The 24,264-nt window shown below is 40.4% G+C and overlaps 1 protein-coding gene across 2 annotated transcripts in view; it reads right to left on the reverse strand.

Moving 5' to 3' along the window:
• Positions 1 to 537: 537 nt before the first annotated feature.
• pde1cb (phosphodiesterase 1C, calmodulin-dependent b) overlaps positions 538 to 24,264 on the reverse strand; it is a 56,889-nt gene continuing 33,162 nt past the window's right edge. The window contains exons 3-17 of one of the 2 annotated variants that reach the window (XM_070844653.1): positions 23,870 to 23,983; positions 22,386 to 22,568; positions 20,364 to 20,430; positions 20,032 to 20,148; positions 19,342 to 19,482; positions 17,070 to 17,170; positions 14,070 to 14,198; positions 12,924 to 13,025; positions 8,871 to 8,991; positions 7,631 to 7,712; positions 6,417 to 6,537; positions 4,609 to 4,781; positions 3,617 to 3,850; positions 1,459 to 1,521; positions 538 to 855 (exon numbers count right to left, since the gene is read on the reverse strand). In XM_070844653.1, the coding sequence (XP_070700754.1) occupies positions 839 to 855; positions 1,459 to 1,521; positions 3,617 to 3,850; positions 4,609 to 4,781; positions 6,417 to 6,537; positions 7,631 to 7,712; positions 8,871 to 8,991; positions 12,924 to 13,025; positions 14,070 to 14,198; positions 17,070 to 17,170; positions 19,342 to 19,482; positions 20,032 to 20,148; positions 20,364 to 20,430; positions 22,386 to 22,568; positions 23,870 to 23,983 (1,765 nt within the window). In that variant the 3' untranslated portion in view covers positions 538 to 838. Of the gene's footprint in view, positions 859 to 1,458; positions 1,522 to 3,616; positions 3,851 to 4,608; positions 4,782 to 6,416; positions 6,538 to 7,630; positions 7,713 to 8,870; positions 8,992 to 12,923; positions 13,026 to 14,069; positions 14,199 to 17,069; positions 17,171 to 19,341; positions 19,483 to 20,031; positions 20,149 to 20,363; positions 20,431 to 22,385; positions 22,569 to 23,869; positions 23,984 to 24,264 lie in introns of both variants that reach the window. The other variant, XM_070844652.1, reaches the window with a different exon arrangement.

Consider the following 24,264-nt stretch of genomic DNA (forward strand, 5'->3'; position numbering starts at 1 on the left):
TGCACAATGCCTGAGGAAAGCACAATGAAAGTAAACATGTTAAGGGGACAAAAAGAGCCACAAGTGGTGGAAAAACTGGTGTTTGTAGTAGCTTCGGCTAACATAAGAGACTCCAAACAGGAGCCCTTAAAGCACAGAGGGGAAGCGTGGATTTAAGGAGTACTTGCTAGTAAAATAGTAGTGCTACAGACCTGTGTACTGTACACGTACTCATCCTCATCTACTGTACGTAGCAGCTGTACTGCTACGTACAGTAGACAGTCTCTCTTAATGTCCATATAATCAGCATTTCCCACAAATCTGCACGTTTTATTTAGTACGGACCAAAAGAAACTGCAAAAACTTGTGTCTCTAAATAAACGTTTCACCAGACTATACCTGTGATGCCAAAAAAATAATAGAGATGCAAAACACAGCAGTGAAAAGTGGAGCTTGTACAATGGCTACGTGCTGGTTTCTGCGTTAAACATACAGTAAAAGACAGGCAAACTAAAAAAAAGAATAGCAACATTTTCTGTCAAGTCTTTCAAAGGCTCCTCCTCATCCCCACCGTTGTTGCCGTCATCTTAAGGTCATAAAATCTTCTTGTGTATCATCGTCAGCAGGAAGGGAGGAATAATGCACATGGGAAGGGCCACAAGCAAAGGGGAGCGTGTAAGAAGTAAGAACAGTTGATCGTGGAGACACAGAGGAAGTGAAGGTGTCAGTTTCTTGGTGTCCTGTAGTGGGCGACACAGTCCAACTAATGGCGTCCCCTCTGGTGTGAGTCAGAGTTCTCCCATACGGACAGCAGCGCAGCAAATATGCAACAGTGCGGCCATGATTCTCCACAGCTCGCTTATTCCATTGCTACCTCTGCTTTAGGAAAGAAAGAATATTAATAATCCAGTTGAGATTACATATCAACAACCTGGCAATATATTGTGGGGAAATGTCCACAGAGGACAACATATTTTCTTAAATTATAACTTATAATCTTCTGATCAAACAATAGTCTGGATTTCAGAAGATTAACAAGGCGTCTTTCATTTAGTCAAAACATTGTTTAACTAAATCATCATCTACACACTGCAACAGCTACAAAATCTCCATTTAAGTAGAAATACAGTGAATTCCTCCATATCCTAAAAAACATTTAGGGAGAGTAGATCAAAATGCATGTTTAAACTATTTTATGAGGTCATGAAATACACTCAGTTGAAACTTTATTAGGTGCATACAAGTGTTTCTATTTGCAATAGAGTTCAACAGCACCACAAAGTACATCCTCCACAGTTGAATCAACAGCTCTATAAAACAGTTTCAACAAAGACTGAATATTATAACCTTGATGGAGGTTTACTGTTGTATTAGACTGAATTAGTTTTAGTCTGGTGTACTTAATGTACTGTCACACTGAGTGTAGATACTTCAGTTTATTTTTTGGTCAATAGTCGTGGGCTGCAGAAACAAACTCACCATCGACTCCTTTGTTCTTGTTTTCTTCACCCTCTGGAGATTCAGCTCCTTCAGACAGCTCTCCTGAAAAGTCAGAATAGTTGTGTTGCTTGTCAAACGGGTGCGTGTACATTAAGTGGAAGCAAACATGCACTTTGAAATCCTCAAAGCATCCTCTCTCTTTTCTGATGTTTGTAAAAACATCTTTAACCTTGCTGACCTGCAAGTGAGTCAGCCATTACAAACTCATGTTGTGCAGCCAGACATTGATCAAACCCACACAACTTTGAATTCTGGTGGGGATGCCAAAGACACCAAATATGTTGGCTGAATTTGGGGGAAATGTGCATTATATAATGTGGACTATAGTGTTAATGAGGAGCCAACATGAGCTGATACAGAATACATGTGGAATATAATAATTTTAGTTTTTTTTTTAATTCAAAATAGAACACACTTGGATTCATATCCTTTTTTGGATATGACAAATGTTTTATACATACACATATCTCTGTGCAAAAGTCTCAGGCAGGTGTGAAGAAATGCTGTAAAGCAAGAATGCTTTCAAAAATTAAATTTTTATCAATTTACAAAATGCAAAATTAGCAAACAGAAGAAAAATCTAAATCAAATGATATTTGGTGTGACCGCCCTCTGCCTTGAAAACAGCATCAATTCTTCCAGGTACACTTGCACAGAGTCAGGGATTTTGTAGAATCACAGTCAGGTGTCTGATTAACCAGTTATACCCAACAGGTGCTGATGATCATCAGTTTCATATGTAGGTTGAAACACAGTCATTAACTGAACAGAAAAAGCAGTGAAGGAGGATTAAAACTGGGTGATGAACAAACTCTGTTACCAAGGTGAGGCTGTGGAAGACAGTTTCATGTCATAGACTGAGCACGGCAACACGACACAAGGTAGCTATACTGCATCAGCAAGGTCTCTCCCAGGCAAAGACTGAGGTTTCAAGATGTGGTATTCAAGCTCTTTTGAAGAAGCACAAAGAAACGGGCAACACTGAGGACCGTAAACGCAGTGGTCGGCCAAGGAAACTTAATTCAGCAGATAAAAGACACATAACTAGCAGTAATCAGTGAGACCCAGGTACACCCATCTACTGTCCTGGGAAGTCTGGCCAGAAGTGGTCTTCATGGAAGAATTGCAGCCATAAAACCAAACCTCTGATGTGGAAACATGGCCAAGAAAAGTAGGTGCTCTGGACTGATGAGTCAAATTTTGAAATCTTTGGCTGTAGCAGAGGGCAGTTTGTTTGCCAAAGGGCTGCAGAGCAGTACAATAATGAGTATCTGCAGGCAGCAGTGAAGCATGGTGGAGGTTCCTTACAAGTCTGGGGCTGCATTTCTGCAAATGGAGTTCGGGATTTGGTCAAGACTAATGCTGTTGCCAATGCTGAGAAATGCAGGCAGATACTTATCCATCATGCAACACCATCAGGGAGGCGTCTGATTGGCCCCAAATATATTCTGCAGCAGGACAACAACCCAAAACATACAGCCAGTGTCATTAGGAACTATCTTCAGTGTAAAGAAGAACAAGGAGTCCTAGAAGTGATGGTGTGGCCCCCACAGAGCCCTGATCTCATCATCATCGAGTCTGTCTGGGATAAATGAAGAGACAGAAGGATGTGAGGCAGCTGACATCCACTGAGGATCTGTGGTTAGTTCTCCAAGATGTTTGGAACAACCTGCCTGCCGAGTTCCTTCAACAACTTTGTGCAAGTGTGCCGAGAAATATTGATTTGATTTAGATTTTTCTTCTGTTCGTTCACTTTACATTTTATATTTTTGAAAGCATTCTTACTTTACAGCTTTTCGTCACACCTGCCTAAAACTTTTGCATAGTACTGTAAATACATGCAGAGCCCCTGAAAGTTTTGCATGAGCATCTCAGAATTATCCACCGGGTTAAATGAAAGTGGAAGTACTAAAGGGTTGGAGATGATACAAATCCAAACTGTTTCATTGTTAATAATGTGAAAAAAGGACTGAGATAGGATTATGGAATCATTCACTGTGGCTTTAATGGTTCACTAGATATGAGGAATAACCTCACATGTCAACGAACTGTATGTGTAGTACGTTTAGAGAAACTGCCTTATGTCACGCCTTAAAAACAGACCGTGTTATGGGATTACACAGTTAAAAGGACGCACCGTTCTGCAGTGGAGGGTTCTTATGTGTGTCGCTCTCGGGCTCTGCTCCCTGCTCTGTTTCTCCTGTGTTACCATCTGGTGGTCTGCTGGCCTCTTCTGACTCGGGCGCCTCCCCCTCCACTTTGTCCTCCTTCGGTTCAGGCTGTTCTGATTCTGTGTGGACCTCCTGGGGCTCCATAGCTTCTTCCTGTTGGGCTTGCTCCTCCGCTTCCCTTTTAGCTCTCTCCTCTGCCTCTGAGGTCACATGGAGAGTGGAGGCATGTGCGAGAGTGAGTCCATGTGCATTAATTCATCACTACTTCGTTCTTGCTCAGAGCCAGTGAAAGTTCAGAGAGCTCATTGGACCGCTTGCTTTGTTTCAGACCCGCCTTGAGGCAAATTTCTACAGTCTCCCTTCAAGTTTTAACTTTAACCTGCATTCACTGAGTTTTTGGCCACTTGGGGGCCAGCTGAAAAAAAGCTTCAATGTTCATTTGAAGTCGTGTTTCTGGCCACCTGACAAATGTAAATCCAACTTTAGCTCTCTTTTAGCTCCTTTTTGGTCTCTACCAACTAAAGGACATATCTGCTAAAAGCTTCACCAGGTTCACCAGCTAATCACTAATTGTGTCTGTCTGTCTGTTTGATGCTGATGAGAGTGATAACAAACTTTAAAGATGGTAAAAACACTGTGTGGAGCTCAAGGGAACTCTTAATTCTCTGCGGGTTCATCACTACTGACAAACAGTCATGTTATCCATATAAAATATTGATTATAACCACTTTTGTTGTCTCACTTTCTGACATGGCACACTTTATAAAGGGTGTATAAGTTGTAAATAATGACCCTATTAATAGTTGAAATGAGCTTTGCAGCTTTATGAGCTAAATTCTGGTGGATCTAATGATCTGTTCAGACAGATCAGTTTTACAGAGGCATTCTTGTTCCCTGAGTCCCCAGATTAGCACTATTTTACTGTATTTTATTGTTTGCGTGAATGGATGTACTGTACCTTTAGCAGCATGTGCTTTCCACCTCTCTCTGTTCTGATAAACCTCCTCGTTCCACAACGCCTTGAAGTTCTTCAGGTCCACTGTCAGCAGAGATCCTTGTCCCGACGAGCTGTCAGAGCCCATGCTCTTCACGCTGTGCCTCTTGGCCTCGTCTGAGCTAATACTGTTCAGACTGGACAGAAAAATGAGAGAGAAGAAGGGCGTTAAAAGTTAAATGAGTGTACAGCCCTGCTAGCAGCTCTGTGTGACTGGTCTGACACAGCAATGCTTTGGGCTAAATGAATTGTCATGCTAACAAAGACAATGCTAAAATGCCAATGTTTAGCTTCTGAAAGTCAGAAAAGATATCATCAAGGTTATCTAAACTGGCCATCGAGAGTTACAGCCTGAGCTTCTTCACATCTTACCCAAGTTTTGTATTTAAAGAGTTGTGTATTTGTTGTTTGGTCTGAGATGGTGGTGTGTGCCACATATTGATCCTGAATTTATGGTATATAACTGTTTTGAAGAAGTGGCCATTTAGGAGGCAAAAGTCTGATGACAGATGCTGCTTCAATTACAACCAATCTTTTACATATCTGTCTCTTTTGAGTCCCCCAACTATGTGGAATCAAGTGCAATACTAAACTGCTCAAGTGCCACTTTTAGGAGTTATTCCAAGTTATCATGTGGGGGACATGGGGGTTTAAAGGCTGTTGCCATCTTGATTTTGGAGCTAAAAGTCTAAAAAATCTCAGCCTGGACCAAAGCGGTGGACCAATAAACCAGCAGACCAATGTTGCTATCCCTTTATGATAACACTCGCTTTGCTAGAAAGACACAAGCTTTGAAATGATGATGAAAATAATGAAAAAAGAAGAAAGGGACCGAGGAAGATACCCAAAGGAAGAGAGAGAGAGAGAGAGAAGACATAGATTGAGAGCAGCTATAAATGCTGCAAAGAAACAGCCCAAGGAAAAACATAAGCACCCAGGTGTGTACGTAGACAAGGAGACTGCACAAGTGGCGACACTATCTGAGATTTCCACTTGGTTAGCTTTGACTGGCGGCTCGCTGAGTGATGCTAATGACTGCTATTGAGGAGAACGGGGAGGCTGATATTGATGTGCAGGTGCAACAGAAGATGCAGCGCCTTATTCCCCAACTACTGCTTTATTTTCTAATGAACTCACTTTAAAAGACACAAAGTTAGACTCAGACTTTTTAAAGGATCTTTCTATAGATAGTTTGAATATTGGTATAGCAAGAGCAAGTGGACTGTACTGTCTTATTTGGGTTTCAAAGCCTTGCAGATCCCTGATTTAGTATGTGGCTGAAGGAAAAGTACTGGGCCAATTAATTAAGCCAGTGGAGACAAAATCACTCCTTTTTTATCTCCAGAGGCTATTGTTTATGCCAATCCAGCATTGAGGCCCAGTCTTGATCAGGGACAGCAAGGCGAACTTGACTAGCATCTCTAGAATATCAATTTCAAGGTGTGTGGCTCTGCCTGATGAAAGGTGGAGACATTTCCACACACAGAAATGGATTACTCATGGAAGAGTCGTCTGCTGTTCTCAATACTTCCATTAGATATGCCGTTATTGCAGAGGAGCTGTTGAGGTTTAATTGCGTCACTGAGCGAGCACTTACTCAGAAAGGCATAGGAGGTGAACGGTAGAAAACAGTACATTCTCCATCCTTGATTAACCAGGCTGGTTGGTTAAAATGTACAATCACCCACTTCCATCTGCTCTGTCCTCCTACTGAGCAGCATATAAGATTTTCATTTCCAAATGATCTCTCAGAGAAATGTGCTGCAGTTCACCTTGAGCGTCTAAAGCCGGCAAAACCCGAATGGGAGGCCTCATCGATGAGCGGCGTGACGATACGTTCCATCATGTCCGTCAGCACAGTGAAGGTGGGCACCACGATGAAGTCTATGAACCCTGGTGATATCAGAGGACGTAATGTCAGTTTATACATACTCATAATATGTGCATAATTGTTTGAATTGTTTAATGCAGACAATGAATCGATAGGTATATACAGGATGTTCTAAAAACAAGTCCGAGATATAAATAGTAATAAGTTTAAAGTTTAGTCAACCAATGACTAATGTTACCTTTTATCTTTTGATTTACTCACTAACATCTCTCTAAACAGTGTCATTAGACTGTCAAACCTCCAAAATGCAGATATGAGAAACTCTGAGTGGATAAAAACACTGTCGTGCTCATCTCTGTCACCTTCAATAATTACTGTGCAAAACAGATTTCGAACATTTTCTAAGTCTGTCTTAAAACAATACTCACATGCCTACATGTACTTTTAAACTGTTATTGGTCCTTTTAATGGTCCTCCTGTCCATACTGGCTGCAAAGAGATTCCTTCCTAATTATATTTTAATGTAACAGATGGGGGGGACAAAATGCACTCTAAATGAGAGAATGTGAGTTTTTAAGAAAGATAAAACCTTGAGATTTACAAGCGAGCGTTTTCAACTCTTGCTGCCCTGAATTTGGCCTTTCAGGCAACATAACAAGCTGCCTTATCTTCTTGGGAAGTTGTTTGGGCTTTTTGCAACCTGAGAGGAAAACTGCAGTCACTGCTCAGGCTTGATAAATAGTCCTGTAATCTCCTCTGCATATTTTCCATGTAAAAAAATAGATTAATTAAATAAACAAATTGAATATTTTCATTGACTTTTAATATTTCTCCTAAAAACACTTGACTTGACTATCAACCAGAGATAAGGTGGGCTTTGTAGTACAGATACAAAACAATTTATTATAAATCAACTTAACATGATTTAGTAAAGCACTTAACAAACCATTATAATGTGCAGCACAATTTGGTCATAATTTTTAATTTGAATTTGAGAGTTTGATATAAATGTATTCAAATACTAGTACGCCCTTGGGCTCTGTATAAATACTTTAATTTTTCTCAAATAAACTCATGCTGGGGCAGCACTTGTATACCCATACAGACACGCACCATTATGCAGGTGGTGCATGTGAAGATGGAGCAGCCACTTACCGATCTGGGACTGTGCCACCATTGTGGACTTGCGGTCGCAGAGTGGAGAGAACGGCAGGCCAAGCTCTGCTTCTTTGTCCCCCTGGAAATACATCAACTTCCTCAGTCAAAACCATTCTCAGGCTTCGGTTACTAGAAAATTGTGCCCCCACCCTCCAGGCACACACACACACACACACACACACACACCCTCACACAACTGACTGACACTCGTAAACATGCTCACAATACATATACACACCACCATCACCAACTTCTATCAGCAGGCTTTGGATATGTCTGGGCCCCACCCAATTTATTATTTATACCCAAATTATATTGTTTTATCAAAGATGTAGGTAATGTTCTACATTTCATCGTTTTTACAAATGACAAAGTGTCTGCAATTAAACTTAGGAATATGACTGCACATCACTCTGATGTGAAGTGCTTTGGGTGGTGGAGGTCAGTCACTAAAATCATCTTTATTTTATTCACGGTGTTACACTGCAGCTGTGTGAAAGAAACGTAGCATACATGGGACTAAATTGAAAAAAGAAAAAGCTTTTGTTGTCATCCAATAACCACTATGGTCCTAAACACCAGCCACCAAAGCAGCGGCTGAAAACAATGTAAGTGTCCTTATATTTTGGGAAAAGATGAACCAACTCTGCTTCAAAGCTAGTGCTTCATCAGTTGGCAATCCTAAGAAATCTTTGGAAAACAGTTCCTCCCAGACCCCACAGCTGGTCCAGTAGTGCATACAGTGTAATTCACAGAGCAGGACGAGCACAGGTGTAATATAAAGGTCACGAATGAACTTTTGATCTCAACATTGTCCAAAAGTCCAATCTAAAATTGCACGACAACTGAGCAAACTCCATCTGCTGAGGAAGATCATGTGAAACAATATAAATGAATTAATAACGTCTTTGCAGTTTATTTGTGCTTCCTAGTTCAAGGGCCCTAAATTTTGCATGCTTATTTGATGGCATTGACATGGACACTCAGCGAAATGGTGCCATCATTACTATTTCTGTCTGTAGCTTTTTTTCATTGGTGATGTTTCAATCTATCTTCATCAATATAAAGTATGCGGACAAAATATTAGATATGCTGTAGGGCTGTTGAATCATCAATCGAGTGTATGTGACCGGCTGAAAAGCATGCCATGTTCTCTTCGCAGCCATCTGGATCTCACGTCTTCGCAGGACCAGCCGCTCATCGTTTAATCTGTGACCTGACAGGCACACTCACTCACCTGTCTGAAGAACTCCTCCAGTAAGGAGGTGGTCCAGCGGTGGTGGAGGTCCCAACTTTTGGCCGGGTGGCTGATGTCTGCCGTGTGCAGCAGCAGGGACAGGGCTTTGGGCTTGTCAATGCTGCAAGAGAGAGCAGATATACAACTTAAAAAAAGGCCAGTCAAAGAGTATCATTCATTTGTTGTGTTGTCTGCGTAAATGGGCCCGTGCCTCCGTTGAGTGTTGTTTTAAAGTGAATCACGCTGTAAGTGTTTGTCAGAGAACACAATGTCAAAGTTAATTTGAAGCTGAAGTTGGTATGAGATCATCTTTGTGTAATTAAAGCGTGACAAGAGATTTTATGTTAAATGCATTTGCATCTGGCTGAACTCCTGCTTAGTCAATGTCCAAACAGATATTCCAGATGAATCTGCAACAAGGTTATTGGAAAACATCGATCAGGAGAAGGATACAGGAAAATGTCCGAGGCATTGAGTGCCCCTGAATGCAGTAGAGTGATTCATAAAAAGAAAATGGAAAAAATGGCACAGCTGAAAATGTGTCTACAGCAATCTGACCACAAAAATGGACTGTGCAAGAACAGTATTGGTATGGTTTTAATAGTGTCTAGTCTTGGGGTCTCTACTGCGGTAAAAAATTTCTCCACTTTGGGCATAACTGTCCAATAATGACAGTATAGTTATCCTTTTAGACCTAAATGTACTTTAAAGGATACTCACATGATTCTGCTAACTCTCAGTACTGTAGTTGGATGTTTGCTTTAATGGATTTTTATGTATCACAAGGACTGCAGATTTTATCTTACAGCAAGCAAAAACTATGCCATTGTGCATGGCTATTGTTTTAAGATAGACTTGAAAAATGTGAACCAATACTTAAAATGCAGCATGTAATGTTATTAAGACAATAAAAGAGCGGGGAACAAGCTGCAAACAAAATATAGTCTACTGACTGTGAGCATAACTATTGCTACACGTTGTTTTGAATATCCTCAAAACATATTATTACAATGTCTGACCGCAGGAGGGTTCAGGAGTAGGTCTAAGATCATTTCTACCTAAAAGATAAGGCTGGTGATATAGTTTTAATATTATCATCAAATCCCATGTAAGTCTGTCTATTGACACTTTCTGACTTCCCTGTATTGTTAGAGGCACTCAGGCCCAAGCCCATTGGTTCCAACAGAAAAGTCTTGTAAATGGCTCACAAATACATTGTTGTTGTTGTTTTTTTTTCTAAAAAAGGCATGATCACTTCATAAAACTAATAATAGTCAAACAGGAGTGAATGTTGGTTTTGTTCTGGACTATTTTTAGTTGTGCATTAACACACATTGTCTATTGAGCATTTCCAACAGCAGGATGGAGTTTGTGGCATTGACTCAAAATAAAGTACAGTGTTTGTGCTCATTGTGTTTATGGTAATAAAGAAACATGAAGCTGTATGTCACAGAGGACAATATTTATTATTGTATAATTGGGATCAATCAATTGTTGGCTTTGGTCTTTGTTGACAATAACCTTTAAGTGGTGTTATGGCAACTGATCTGATGGAAGCACCCTCAAACTGTCAAACCCGTGAAAGACAATAAAATGCTCATCAAACAGATGTGCAGACATCTATTTGCATGTACATAAAAACACTCATGCAAAGCAACCTAAAAAACAGAAGAACCATTTCCATCAAAAAATAGTAAGAAAGAAAAAACTCCCCTTACATCAAACTGCCTTTATTAGAGTAATCGGTCTCCTACACGGTGTGAAAATGCACCATCTCACCTCATCAGACATTAGTGGTGTCTGAGATATCACCTGATACCCATATCAAAATAGCATGTTTAATGGACTGAAGCATGAATAGACCGACACAGACAAATATGGAAAATAGGCCCACAAATGAAAACACACACACACACAGCACAAGGTTAAACAGAGGTGAGAAAGACTCGCTCAAATTCCCCTTCATTCCATTTGTGGCAGATTGGGTCTTAAAGTGCACTCTAAGCAGGCCTGGAGCACACGGGTTTAAATTACTTCACATTAGGGTCTATTCAGCATTACAGCTTCCTGCAGACGGCAATCTCTTATTCATGTGCGTGTGTGCCCGATACTGTAGCTTGGTGATTACCATCCAGTCAGCACTCCTTGGTTTTGAGGTATATTCACAGACACTGGAAGCATAATATTGTTGATTCCAACACTGATTCTCAGGAAGTTGCTTATCTCCAGCCTGAGCAGTTTTCTACTTGTGATAAGAGCTATTCGTTATCACAGTGAAAACAATATCCTGAAGGTCAACGAGTTTCTTACAGCCTTCTCTCGTACGTGTTGCAGCGACATCAGCACTGATGACTCATCGAGTCATATGATAGTTTGCTTGATGGCTCTCTTTTATTTTCTGTGAGTGTGCAAACGGCAGCTCTATGTCTGCATGTAGAGCAGTACAATCAGCCACTGCAGACGGTGCTGGGCTAAAAATGCGTGAAAAGGAAGTTCTGGCTGCAGTTTGGAGACCTCGAATGCAGCTAAATACATCCATTAATTTGACTGAAACATATTCACTTCCTGTTATGAACACACCTGGACTTATCTTCCTCAACCTGGCGGAGCTTTGACGTGCTGAATTTGAGAATAATTTATGTTCTTTACATGATCTTCATTTTTAATTTGGGGAAGGTCCACAGTGCAAAGTGGGACTCTTGAGGGACAGAAAGGAAGTCATAATTATTCTACTGTTTGGCTAGATTGTCCACCTGTAATCAGAGAAGCAGTGGATACTCCAGATGTTCCTCAAACATGCTCAAAAATATTTATAGCAAAGGGAAACCTTGTTAAACAACCTTTCACATTTCTTCACTCCATTTAGTTTTGACAAAGCAGAATCCTGTCACTGTCATTTCAGTGCAATCACTGTAAAAATGTTCAAGAGAAACAAACTAAAAGTTGTAGGAAACTGCTCTCCCTCCAAACACGACTAGCTATAAGATTTGAAAAACCACATTAAGGACCCTCAGTAGTTACTGTAAGATCCTTTCAAATTTTTCCTCAAAGGCCTTAAGTTGTTGGTCTGTTATGCAGCAAAACACCGCCACTAGCTCTTTTCTGAGACAAGCAGTAATAAATTCATACAGAAGTGAATGAAAAACTTTTCATAAAAACTTTGTCAAACAAACAGCCAGTGTGGTCTAAGGTTGTAATAACAGTTCAGATAGCCAGTAGCGGTCAAGCAGCTGCTTGTATGAATGTGAAAAACTGTTCATCTTGTAGTCTAGTTTGTATTTTGGAAAATAAATAACGTATTAAATAAATGTATTTAATTTCAATAAAGTGCAGCAGAATATGACTCAAACCCACCTCTTTGCCTTAACTTTTAATTAGTACTTAGTCTTCAGGCCACCACCTGTTACTGTTATCCTTTCGGTGGGTGCGTGGCAGTAATAAGCGTGGCATTTCTCTCCAACCCTCCATTTGTTTTTGTCTCCAAGCTGTGTGAGCTGCTACAAAGGGTTCTGTTAAGTTGTTCCTTATCTGAATTGAGGGTCTAGGGATCGTGTGTGTCGCATGCTGTACAGATTGTGAAGCCCTGAGGCGAATTGTGATTTGTGATTTTTGAGCTGTATAAACAAAATTGACTAGACTTAAACAGGCGTGCTATTAAAGGCAGTTTTACATAGTTTGTGGAAGGCTTAGGCTAGCTGTTATCTTAGCTGTAGCAGCTGACAGTTTGCCAGCGATATATCTATGACAGGCTGCTTTCACCACAATGAGCAAATACATTTCACCATGCCAAATGAGGTGAGACTGCACCAAAACTCTGCTACAGCTTTCCAGCACACAAACAAAAAACTATCCCTTGTTAGTTTTGAACAGTTCATTTGACAGAAACATGAATGTTTGTCACGTTTCTCTATGAGTACACCCTTCAGGGCAGGGTTAATTGGGTGTAAAAGCGGGTGTTGGTAAACAGTGATCTGATGGCAGGGTTAATGAAGATGTAAATTGCCGAGGTGAAGGCAGCAAGTGTCAACAGTAGAAAAGAAAAAGGCAACTGACCCCTCAGGTTGTTGTAGGAAGTTCTTCATGGCCTTAACCTGCTGGAAGTGGCAGGACATATCTGTGGCCAGCACCATCTCCACCACCAGAGCCCGCAGCTCCCTGGATGAAAACAAAAGGAGGTGAAAAAAGGAGAGGAAAACATGGAGCCGTGTGCTGTATAATGAACTGTCAAACTCGCGAGTAATAAAAGCCGACTTATTTCGGAAGTCGCTAAAGTAAATGAAGGCAGCCAACACAGTTTTTAGGAGCTATTTATAATATCTGCTTTGACAAGTCCCAGCTTATGCCATGAGAAATTGGATTGGAGCTGTCTCCTTTAATGTATTATCACACGTAACAGTTCCATTTAGTATGAAGTTGTTGGACCTTGAAGGTAATCCAACGTCTGATTTTTACTCCTCTGAGCACAGTTGTTAATCTTGAAAAATAAGAGATAAGTTCACTTTGGGCTTTGAACAGGTAATATGTACATTGTGAAAGTGTTCTGCTTGACCTGCCTGGTTTCATGTCTGCCTTTCTAACTAGCTGTTCTCTACTACGTTTCTGAGTTTTAAGTTTCTTTGCTGTCACTCACTTTCATCTTTCTCTCTCTCTTAAGAAAATACTTTCATTTTTCATGCAAAATGCAGAAATTGTCTTTGGCTTACGTGTGTGTAGAAATCTGTGATTAAAAAGGGTGCATTAAATGCATAATTTTAACTTCCAGGCAGGACACATTCAAACACATTTACATTATATTACACTATTACATTATTATATATCACATTATTAATAGGAGCACCAGGTTCTACTTGGTGAGGACTGAATCAGGGTCAAATAAATTGATATGAAATGTTGTGTGCTGAGGAAGCAGGCTGGCTTCAGAGAGTGGCTGTCCTTTCTGTCTGAGTAAGACAAAAAAACGTATCAAAAATCACCTCTTCAGAATTGCTTTTAACGTATAATTTTACGTGTTATCATTGTTGTTGTGTATTATTGTGTATTTTTAACCTTTGGTAAAGTGTGTTTGAGTTCCTGGAAAAGCGCGCTATAAATCAAATGTATTACTATTATTATCATTAATATCTAGACACATTTCTTTTGTTTTGGTTACAGGACAAATCACTTTCCCTTATTCTCTGTCTGAGTATCTGTCTCACTGACCTCCAGTCATCTTTGGAGAGGTTGTACAGGATGTTCATCTCATCATCGTCCTGCAGTAGGCGGTAGGCTGCACTGACATGGTGGCTCTCCAGCACTGATCGGTCATTGTACAGGATAGCTGTGTCTGACCTGTCAAAAAGAAAGACAACAAGAAAGACTTATTGGTCTATGTTGGGAGGAACAGCTCATAAGTAGACAATGGACCCCTAGATGCTGCTACTTCTTCAATTTATCAGTAAAATGTGCCATTTCATTATACTTATGATCATGTTTGATGTCATGTGCTGAAAATATGTGGAAGCAAATTCTGGCAGCAGTAGGCATCCATTAATCCATTAATCCACCTGTTGCTTATACAGTAAGTTTTGTCTTCCTTGCATTCACTTCAATCTGGCTCAACTCTGACTTAATGAATGTAAGATTAACTTCTTCATATAAGGTCCACCGTACAAGAGCAGAAATAAACTCCAATAAAAAATAACAAAAAAGGGTTTATGTATTACCTCCACTGTACCTAAAATAAATAAATCAATATTCACAGTGTCATGATGTAGAGGATAAACTTTTGTTCAGCATGCTTAAACCAACTGAGACAAAGTGCTCCATGAACTGGTACGCCAAGTATTTAAATGACAATTGTGTAATGCAATGTCACTAAAAATGTATGGTGTTCAGAAAAGTGCATACAGTGGGGCAAAAAAGTATTTAGTCAGCCACCAATTGTGCAAGTTCTCCCACTTAAAAAGATGAGAGAGGCCTGTAATTTTCATCATAGGTACACTTCAACTATGAGAGACAGAATGGGGGGAAAGAATCCAGGAAATCACATTCCTCTGTAAAATAAGTATTTGGTCACCTACAAACAAGCAAGATTTCTGGCTCTCACAGACCTGTAACTTCTTCTTTAAGAGGCTCCTCTGTGCTCCACTCGTTACCTGTATTAATGGCACCTGTTTGAACTTGTTATCAGTATAAAAGACACCTGTCCACAACCTCAAACAGTCACACTCCAAACTCCACTATGGCCAAGACCAAAGAGCTGTCAAAGGACACCAGAAACAAAATTGTAGACCTGCACCAGGCTGGGAAGACTGAATCTGCAATAGGTAAGCAGCTTGGTGTGAAGAAATCAACTGTGGGAGCAATTATTAGAAAATGGAAGACATACAAAACCACTGATAATCTCCCTCGATCTGGGGCTCCACGCAAGATCTCACCCCGTGGAGTCAAAATGATCACAAGAACGGTGAGCAAAAATCCCAGAACCACACGGGGGGACCTAGTGAATGACCTGCAGAGAGCTGGGACCAAAGTAACAAAGGCTACCATCAGTAACACACTGCGCCGCCAGGGACTCAAATCCTGCAGTGCCAGACGTGTCCCCCTGCTTAAGCCAGTACATGTCCAGGCCCGTCTGAAGTTTGCTAGAGAGCATTTGGATGATCCAGAAGAGGATTGGGAGAATGTCATATGGTCAGATGAAACCAAAATAGAACTTTTTGGTAAAAACTCAACTTGTCGTGTTTGGAGGCGAAAGAATGCTGAGTTGCATCCAAAGAACACCATACCTACTGTGAAGCATGGGGGTGGAAACATTATGCTTTGGGGCTGTTTATCTGCAAAGGGACCAGGGCGACTGATCCGTGTAAAGGAAAGAATGAATGGGGCCATGTATCGTGAGATTTTGAGTGAAAACCTCCTTCCATCAGCAAGGGCATTGAAGATGAAACGTGGCTGGGTCTTTCAGCATGACAATGATCCCAAACACACCGCCCGGGCAACGAAGGAGTGGCTTCGTAAGAAGCATTTCAAGGTCCTGGAGTGGCCTAGCCAGTCTCCAGATCTCAACCCCGTAGAAAATCTTTGGAGGGAGTTGAAAGTCCGTGTTGCCCAGCGACAGCCCCAAAACATCACTGCTCTAGAGGAGATCTGCATGGAGGAATGGGCCAAAATACCAGCAACAGTGTGTGAAAACCTTGTGAAGACTTACAGAAAACGTTTGACCTCTGTCATTGCCAACAAAGGGTATATAACAAAGTATTGAGATGAACTTTTGTTATTGACCAAATACTTATTTTCCACTATAATTTGCAGATAAATTCTTTAAAAATCAGACAATGTGATTTTCCGGATTTTTTTTTCTCATTCTGTCTCTCATAGTTGAAGTGTACCTATGATGAAAATTACAGGCCTCTCTCATCTTTTTAAGTGGGAGAACTTGCACAATTGGTGGCTGACTAAATACTTTTTTGCCCCACTGTATATGGTTTAATACCTTTTATAGACAGTTTAAGAAGTTCATCTTGCTGAATTAAAGGAATAGGGATAACTTTATGAAGAGCTGTTAAAAATGGGCTTTTTTATGATGAAATTTTCATTATAAGGATATAAATAAAGGTAACGTATTATGCAAAATTCACTTTTTAATGTCTTTTTTTAATATAAATGTGTCCCTGGTGTGCCTACAGACTGCCAAACTATGAGGAAAAACTATCCTCTCTCTTTTTCTCCTGCTGCATCTTTCAGTAAATGTTGATAAAATAAAACACACCGTTTAGATTTGGCTCCTCTTATGATGTCATAAGGACGTCTCTTGATCATGTGAAAACCTACAGCAGACTGCTGTGTTTTTCTAATCGGTTCTGCTATGAGAATAATAATGTGTTTTTTGAACATGTAAACCATGTAAACTTATTCTAGCAGGACCTCCAAATACAAGTATGAACTTTAAAATGAGCAGAATATGGGACCTTTAAGAATAATAAAGGAACTGAAGAATTTATTGTAAACTTTTCTATTTCTAATCATAAAACAATGTGTTTACTCCAACTAAAGTTCTCAAGGGCATGGAGTCTGGAGTTCATTAGGAGTTCTGTCCTGGCCCAGTGTTATTGCTGTGCTTCAGGCGACCTCTGTGTCAGTGTAAAGCCCCCTTGCTGTAAATGAAAACATTGATCGGGTAAGTCAGTGCCATGCATTTTTGATTTTATGATCCATTACCTTGTCTGAATATGGAAGTTGTTTGTGGTCCCTGTGTGCTCGTAGTCGTGCACCGCCGCCGCAAAGATCATGGCAAAGATCTCGAGCTCAGTCAACCAATGCTGGAGACAAAGGAAGGGGAGAAGAGGAAGACAAGTGGGGAGGGAAGAGGTGGGGTGGGAGGATGCAGAGGTAGGTGAAGATAGGGAAGAGGAGGGGGATATTAAGAGGAGTGTATCGAAGAGGGGAAGCAATGAGACGAGAAAGGCAGACACATCAACAGGATAGAAGGAAAGGAAAGTAATGAACACAAGAGGAAAGAGTGGACAGAAATTAGAAAAGAGAAATGAGAAGCCAGTGAACAGAAAACAGGGGGAATGCAGGAAATGGTTCATCACGTCATAAAGATGTAGAGGAGAAAAGTGATATAAAGGATGCAGAAAGAAGTATTTGGCATCAAGAATACATTATAGTCAGCGATGAAAGGACACAAATGGGAAAGAGAAGATAGAGGAAAGGTCAGCAAAGCAAAAAGGAAACTTTAGATAAGACAAGCTCTATTGAGAATCACATTTTAAACTGTCACCTCAACACTCCTCTTCCCTTACTCTCCTTACTCCTTCCCTTTCAGACAGTGTGTCTCAGACTGGTTTGTCACTGTTACCAAATATAAATGAAAAAGTCACGCTCTCCTTAATTTCATTAATGCTGTCACAAGGTGAGCGTACACATCATGCTTTCCTATTTAAGTTTTTTAGGTCAAGTTTGAACCCTTTTAGGCACGATTTGTGACTACAGCAAAGAGGAGGATGATGTGAAAGTACCGGTCGCTCTTAAAGGAAAAAAGCTCATCTTGGGAAATGTGCTCATTCTTTTCCTTGCCAAGAGTTAGATGAGAAGATCCATACCACTTTGTACGGTAAATATGAAGCTATAAACGGCAGCCAGTTGACTTAACTGGAAAAGGAGGGTGGCTGAGCCTCGCATATACAGTAACCCTATGTAAAACCACAATGTGTCACTTTTACACTTATAGTGTTTGTATGGATTAAACAAATGAGTAGTGAAAACTAGCAAATTTTAAAAGGTTGCCGGTGTACACATGTCGTCGACCAACATGAGAGAGGTACTGATCTTCTGATCTAACTCACAGCAAGAAAGTATAACTCAAAATATGTCACTTTTCCTTCAACTGCCAGTAAAAACAGTGACTGAAACACTCACCTGAATCTAAAGATAAAGACATAAATGGATGAAAGTATATGAATAATTTGGACTGTACATGCATCTGTGCTTTTATTTCTGGCCATTGATGTTTAATCGGTGAGCGTATGCATCATCCGCACACCTGTGAGTGGGCATTTTCCTCTGAGATGTGCATACATCTGAGTGCACTGACGTACACAGTGTGGGGATTTAGCTCGGGAAGCCCAGTCGATATTGGTGACTAATCAACAGTGGGGGATGGGGAAGTCATTAAGAATGGGTAGGGGGTGGGGGAACATGGCCGATCCATCCCTCAGTATATTTCCTCATGGGGCCCAGCTTTATGAATGACCTGTTGATCGTTGATTTAATGGAGTCTGGAGGGCCTACGAAATGATAGATGCTGTTCTCCTGCTCTCCCAGGAGCCCGAGGTTCTAGCAGTAATGTGGTTTACTCCACAAGGCACTGCCCAAAGAAACACACCATGTCGACAGCTGTCGCAGCCACCTTATTAAGGTGATTAAATAAAAACACTGGAAGCGGGGGCGGCTGGCTGGTTGGAGCTTTGAACTCGACTTTAGCGAGGCTGGTGGGTTTTTCAGTTTTTTTTTGGAATGAATGCAGCATCAGAAATGGCCTAAAGTCACTACAGCGGGAAGGAGTGAAATATAGGTCACCAAATGGAAAAAGAACAAAAGCAACATGAAAAATGAAGCAAATGAAGTGTATGTCGTAACAAGAAGGCAGAAAACATTTGACATCAAATGTTGAGACAAAAACCATTAATATGTGTCACATTTTGACAGATACTCCTAGAAATATGGGTTGATGTTCTCCATCCCGCCCTGAGCATGACTTGGATTAAAGGGTGATTTTCTTCGGGTGTCTTGTTTTTTGCTTTTTTCCACAAAAGAATGGCTCATGGATTCTCCAAGAAAAAAATAAGCCACAGTTAGCAGCTGCATGTCAGGCAAAGCTGCAATTAGGCTGGACCAAGCTTTCCTAACTGGAACCAAACTAGCGCCTATATGTTCAACTGGTTTCTGTAGGTTTGTAACAGGTAGGCGTGCAGTCAGTCTTACTCACCACCATGCCAGTCTTGAGTAGCAAATAGTGTACAGTCTGTGTGACATCAGCGGCGTGCATCAGGTTATGGTAGGGGTTTTTATGTTTGCTGTATCCCACTTCCAGGGCCTCCACGAAGGACACCACAGCAGAGATCGGGATCTGACGCAAGGCAAAACAACAGCAAATGACTGTGAGCTAAAAAAAAACCACTTTAAGACAGTAAGAAACTTCTTAAAGCAATCTGGTGATTCAAATGATGAGTGGAGACAATTTCAGTGTCTCCACAGTCCCCTCGGCATCTCAAATTGATGTCATAAAATCATGGATCGTGAATCATTTAGGCTACTGCAGACTACTATTACATATTCATGTCGGCTTCATTGCCAGTGTCATTTACTTTCAGATGCTGTCACTCCAAGTGGAGTGTCCTCAGCTATAAGACGTTGTGGGAAATGAGCTCCACCAGTATCAGATGAGATGAAGTATGTCCAACCCCTCTCATATTATGGTCATTGTTGAAATTTAACAAAGCAATCTAATACTTAAGTGACAGAGAAGTGAGTGCACTCACTTTCATCAAATCAGGCATGGCGAAGGGGAATTGCGAAGGTTATTATGATCCATACAGATATTTTTTGTTTGTGCTTGTTTTAATGACAAAAAGGGTATGGCAGTGAGCAGTAGCATATTACATCATTGTGGCTTTACCTTGAAGCGGCTAATGAGGTCGTATCTTGTGAGAAGCTCGTAGAATATGAATTTAAGTGCGTGATCCCCGCTGGCCTCATTTAGAGCGAACACGTCAAACGACCACTTGTCAACATTCTGTGTAGGGAAGAAAAAAATCAAATAACGATATTTGTCTACTCAACCGATGTATTCATATTTTCCAATGAAATGAAAAACTAGCTGCAAGACAATATCTTGTAAATAACTGAGCTCTCAGGATATCTAGTCTTGATTTTGCAGAGCATGTCTGTACGCATGTGTCCAAACATGTTATTTCATATCAGTGTGCGTCTGCATGGATGTGTTAATACCTTAAGCACAGATATGACAGAAGGGGGGTAGCTGAGTCCCACCATATTGGAGGTACGTCGGTACATCCTGTTTGGATGAGATAAAAACATCAAATGTAGCACACTGCTGAGTGTAAAACACCAGAGGTTACCACACTGGCCCTGAACCACAGCCTGGAAGGTTCCCCACCAAGATTCACTACGAACCTTCAACCTTCAAATCAATACACAGTGTGAAAGTGTGTTGAAAAGGTTAGGTTGAGAAAAGGCAACGGCACCTGCAAGCCTGTCATTTTTTTCCACACACAAAAGGTTTAAGGTTTTGTCGAATGTGATGGCTAGAATAAAGATTCATTAAATCACAAAATGTAAAATAAGCTGCGTAATTCTCCATGAGATTAGTGGAGTCGTTAGAGTCAGTTGGAAGGCAGCATAGTGACGACTGCTCAATATCTCAAAAACATAATGAAATACAACAAAATATGGCGCTATTTTCTAAGTAGATGGCAATTCTAGCTCCCAGAAATGGAGCTAAATATCAAGTTGTCCATCTCATCAGAACAGGACATTTTTTCACATTTGAAATGATGGACACCTCATGCTTCGTCACTGTATTGGACCTCACTGTTCCACCTTTTCATTTTCATCATCCCCTTCCCAATCTTTCTTCATTGTAAATATCTGAAAACAGACTGCCGTCTGTAAAAACAGATTAAGAGAGATTATAGCTTACATGTTTGAGGCTTACTGATTCGAACAAATGCATGTTGCATGGTAGTGTGTGATAAAGCACAGCCTTGGTGAGGGAGCTGTTTGCAACTCTCTGAATGATTGTGCTTAGCCAGGCTTGCCAAGGCTGTGATGATGTATGGTCGACTCAGGTGAGTGAGTCACTGTGCGGAGGATGCACACATATTCCCCACAGAGTGAAATTTTAAGGGACTGCACCATCATTTTTAAACCCAGTTATAGTGTTTTAGAGTTTTAAATTGTCTTCTCCACCTTCTGAGCTGTTTTCCGTCATTTAAGTGCACATACCGGTTCAGAGAGATTGGAAGGATCTGCACTGCATTACCAATCAACAATAAGCTGCCTTAGACAAACTGACTTTTTAATAACAGATCAATCAAAAATGGAATGTATACTGAGCAGTAAAGTGTGATTTTAGATACTTGTGAATCATTTTGCACGGGTGTTTCCTTGTACAACTGTAAGTTTTGCATCTACAAAATGTAAACCATTGCATTTAGTGACTGCTAGCAGAAAGTAGTGTACTGTATATGCCACAGATTGCAATTTTTTGTTCTATTGTGGGCACAATATATTGCATACATTTAACACATAGAATTAAATATAGTGCACCATATTGGGCCTTAAACTAACAAATATCTCCATTATTGATTTATCTGTTGACTATTTTCTTTATAAATCTATTGTTTGGTCTATAAAACATCATTAAACTGTGAAAAATGTCCATCACAATATCCTACATCAGTGATGAGTGATGCCATTAAATGGCTTGTAAGATAATAAGACCAAGACAAACAGCAAATCATCTCATTAGTGATGCTGGAAACATCACATATTTGTTTTTTCTTTAACTTAACAAATGAAAAGGATTAATCAAATATCAAAACAACTGCTTAATTTTTTTTCATTCTACTGATTTCTTAATCAACTTATATAATAGAAAGTGATTTTGAACACAGGCATTACATTCACTATGCTGCAGTTTCAGGTCTCTACATCTCTTCATCTACATGCCTGCAAGGTTTGAAAATCAAGTTTCAAAACTTGAATGAAATTTTTCAGTAATGTACAGGGCACAGGCAGAAAATGCACTGAAACATGCAAGAACAATGCGGTTGTCCATTCATTATGCAAGACCAAACTACAGATGTTGATAGCATTGCTTTCAGTTGCTGCAGGCTACACTTGTTTGGGCTGACCGATGATAGATAGGTAACTTCAGCAGATCCATATGAATTATTCAACACTGGCGCTGAATGTGGCAGTGTGCTTGTGCATCACACACACGTTTACCTCTCAACAAATATGCCGGCCTGGACAGCGTGGACAATGCTGCGGAAGCGAGGTTTCTCTTCATTGCGTCGCAGCATCAGGCCCATCTGGCGGGTGAAGGTGGACGCCAGCCAGTCCCGCACCTCGGAGGGCACCGACTCTGACTGGATGTCGCTGAGCTCATCCTCTGTGTCCACCAGACGCCTGACCGAAGGGAGAGGGGAGGGATGTGAGGTAGAGAAAGACAGAAACACATAGAAAGGGAAAACAGATACAGAGACTAAAGGCTCACTAAAATATTTAGCATTTATCGCAGCTCTACTTTCACAGGGGATCAAACACAAATCCCAGCGCTGTCCATCAAATAATATCACTTCTTATATAATATCAAAACATCCCAGGCCTCTTGAAACACCACGATGGGAGTATTTGAATCCAATTGTATGATATAATTCTCCACAGCTACCCTGTTGTGTTGATGTACAGGGGATCAAAAGCAAAGCCTGTTGGACTCCACCCTCTGAACTGAATACATGTTCTTATGGCAAAGAAAAAGCATTCACATCACACTGATAATCATGGTGCTACATGGATTCTGCACTGGATAGTTCATCATCCTCCATCCTGGAATGGTCATGCCATCTCTGGCCCTAATCTGGCGGGATCTAGATGACGAGAGACTTACATAATTCCATAAGCCTGCTCATATCTCAGATTCTGGACCAGCATTCAACTACCTACTCTGACCCAGTATATTCCCTAATCTTGACAATACAAACAACAATTATTTGCCATAACAACAACCTTTCTGTGATTTTAGCTGAGTAGTATTCATTGTCTCAACATCACTATGGGGGTGCAGACCAGAAAACAATCTGTTTTTTAATTATGTTGCTTAACGATGAGAAGTTGTTGACTGTAAATACCATCTGCCAACAACAATTAGTTATTGGAGAATTTTTTAGGTAATTTACTTGTAAGCGTAGCAGTAACGCACTGTAAAAAAACTCAAATTTAATTATTTGAATACAACCGTTATTTAAGTAAAAGCATTTTCATCATTCAGCACTATCATTTGAATCATTATTATTGATGAACATATAATCAGTACTTAAATGTTGTTGTTTGTCAAGATCAAGTTCATGTATCATATTTTATAAACTGATCTTATGTTTTGTTTTTAAAATCTTAATTTAAAAAGTAACTGTAGATGCTAAAGTAATTTTGTGGAATACTTCAGTAAATGTACCTGAGTACTTTATAGTTAAAGTAGAGTTAACACCATATGTACAAGTTATACACTGACTCTATCATTCATTCTTTGCAACCAAGCACAAAGACGAAACGGTTAAAATGGAACCATGGATTACAGTACAGGTCAATTGCAATACTAATGATAGTCATCAATTTTCCAAAGTCTGGCCTTTGTCAGTGCTGCACTGTTGTTCTCAGCAAATGAACCATGTCGATACTTGTTCCACTGCTGAAAGATATTGTTTTCTTACCTCGTCTCCTCGATATAAACGGATTCCAACACCGATGCTGCATACTCAAGGTTTTTCTTGAGGTCGGTGAGGGAAGCCTCTCCTCTCTCCAGTTGCTTCACCAGACATCTTAATCTAAAACAGAGATTCAACAGTCATTTAACAAATGGAATTACTGCCCTGCCATCTTGACATGATAAATTAATTGCGACTGATATTGAATTCATCTGGGTTCCTGCTGTACAAGGGGACAATTTTCTGTGAAAATAAACCTGTCCTCTTGGCCTAAATCACAAAGTGGGACAGTAATAGACAGCAGGCAAAATACAATTTGACCAATAAGCTGAATTTAATTGCAGTCTTGGATGTGTGCGCTTCTTCTTCCACATAAAAGTACAAACTGGGCACTGAGCCAA

This window comes from Pempheris klunzingeri, chromosome 15 (assembly GCF_042242105.1).
Source record: "Pempheris klunzingeri isolate RE-2024b chromosome 15, fPemKlu1.hap1, whole genome shotgun sequence".
NCBI lineage: Eukaryota > Metazoa > Chordata > Actinopteri > Acropomatiformes > Pempheridae > Pempheris > Pempheris klunzingeri.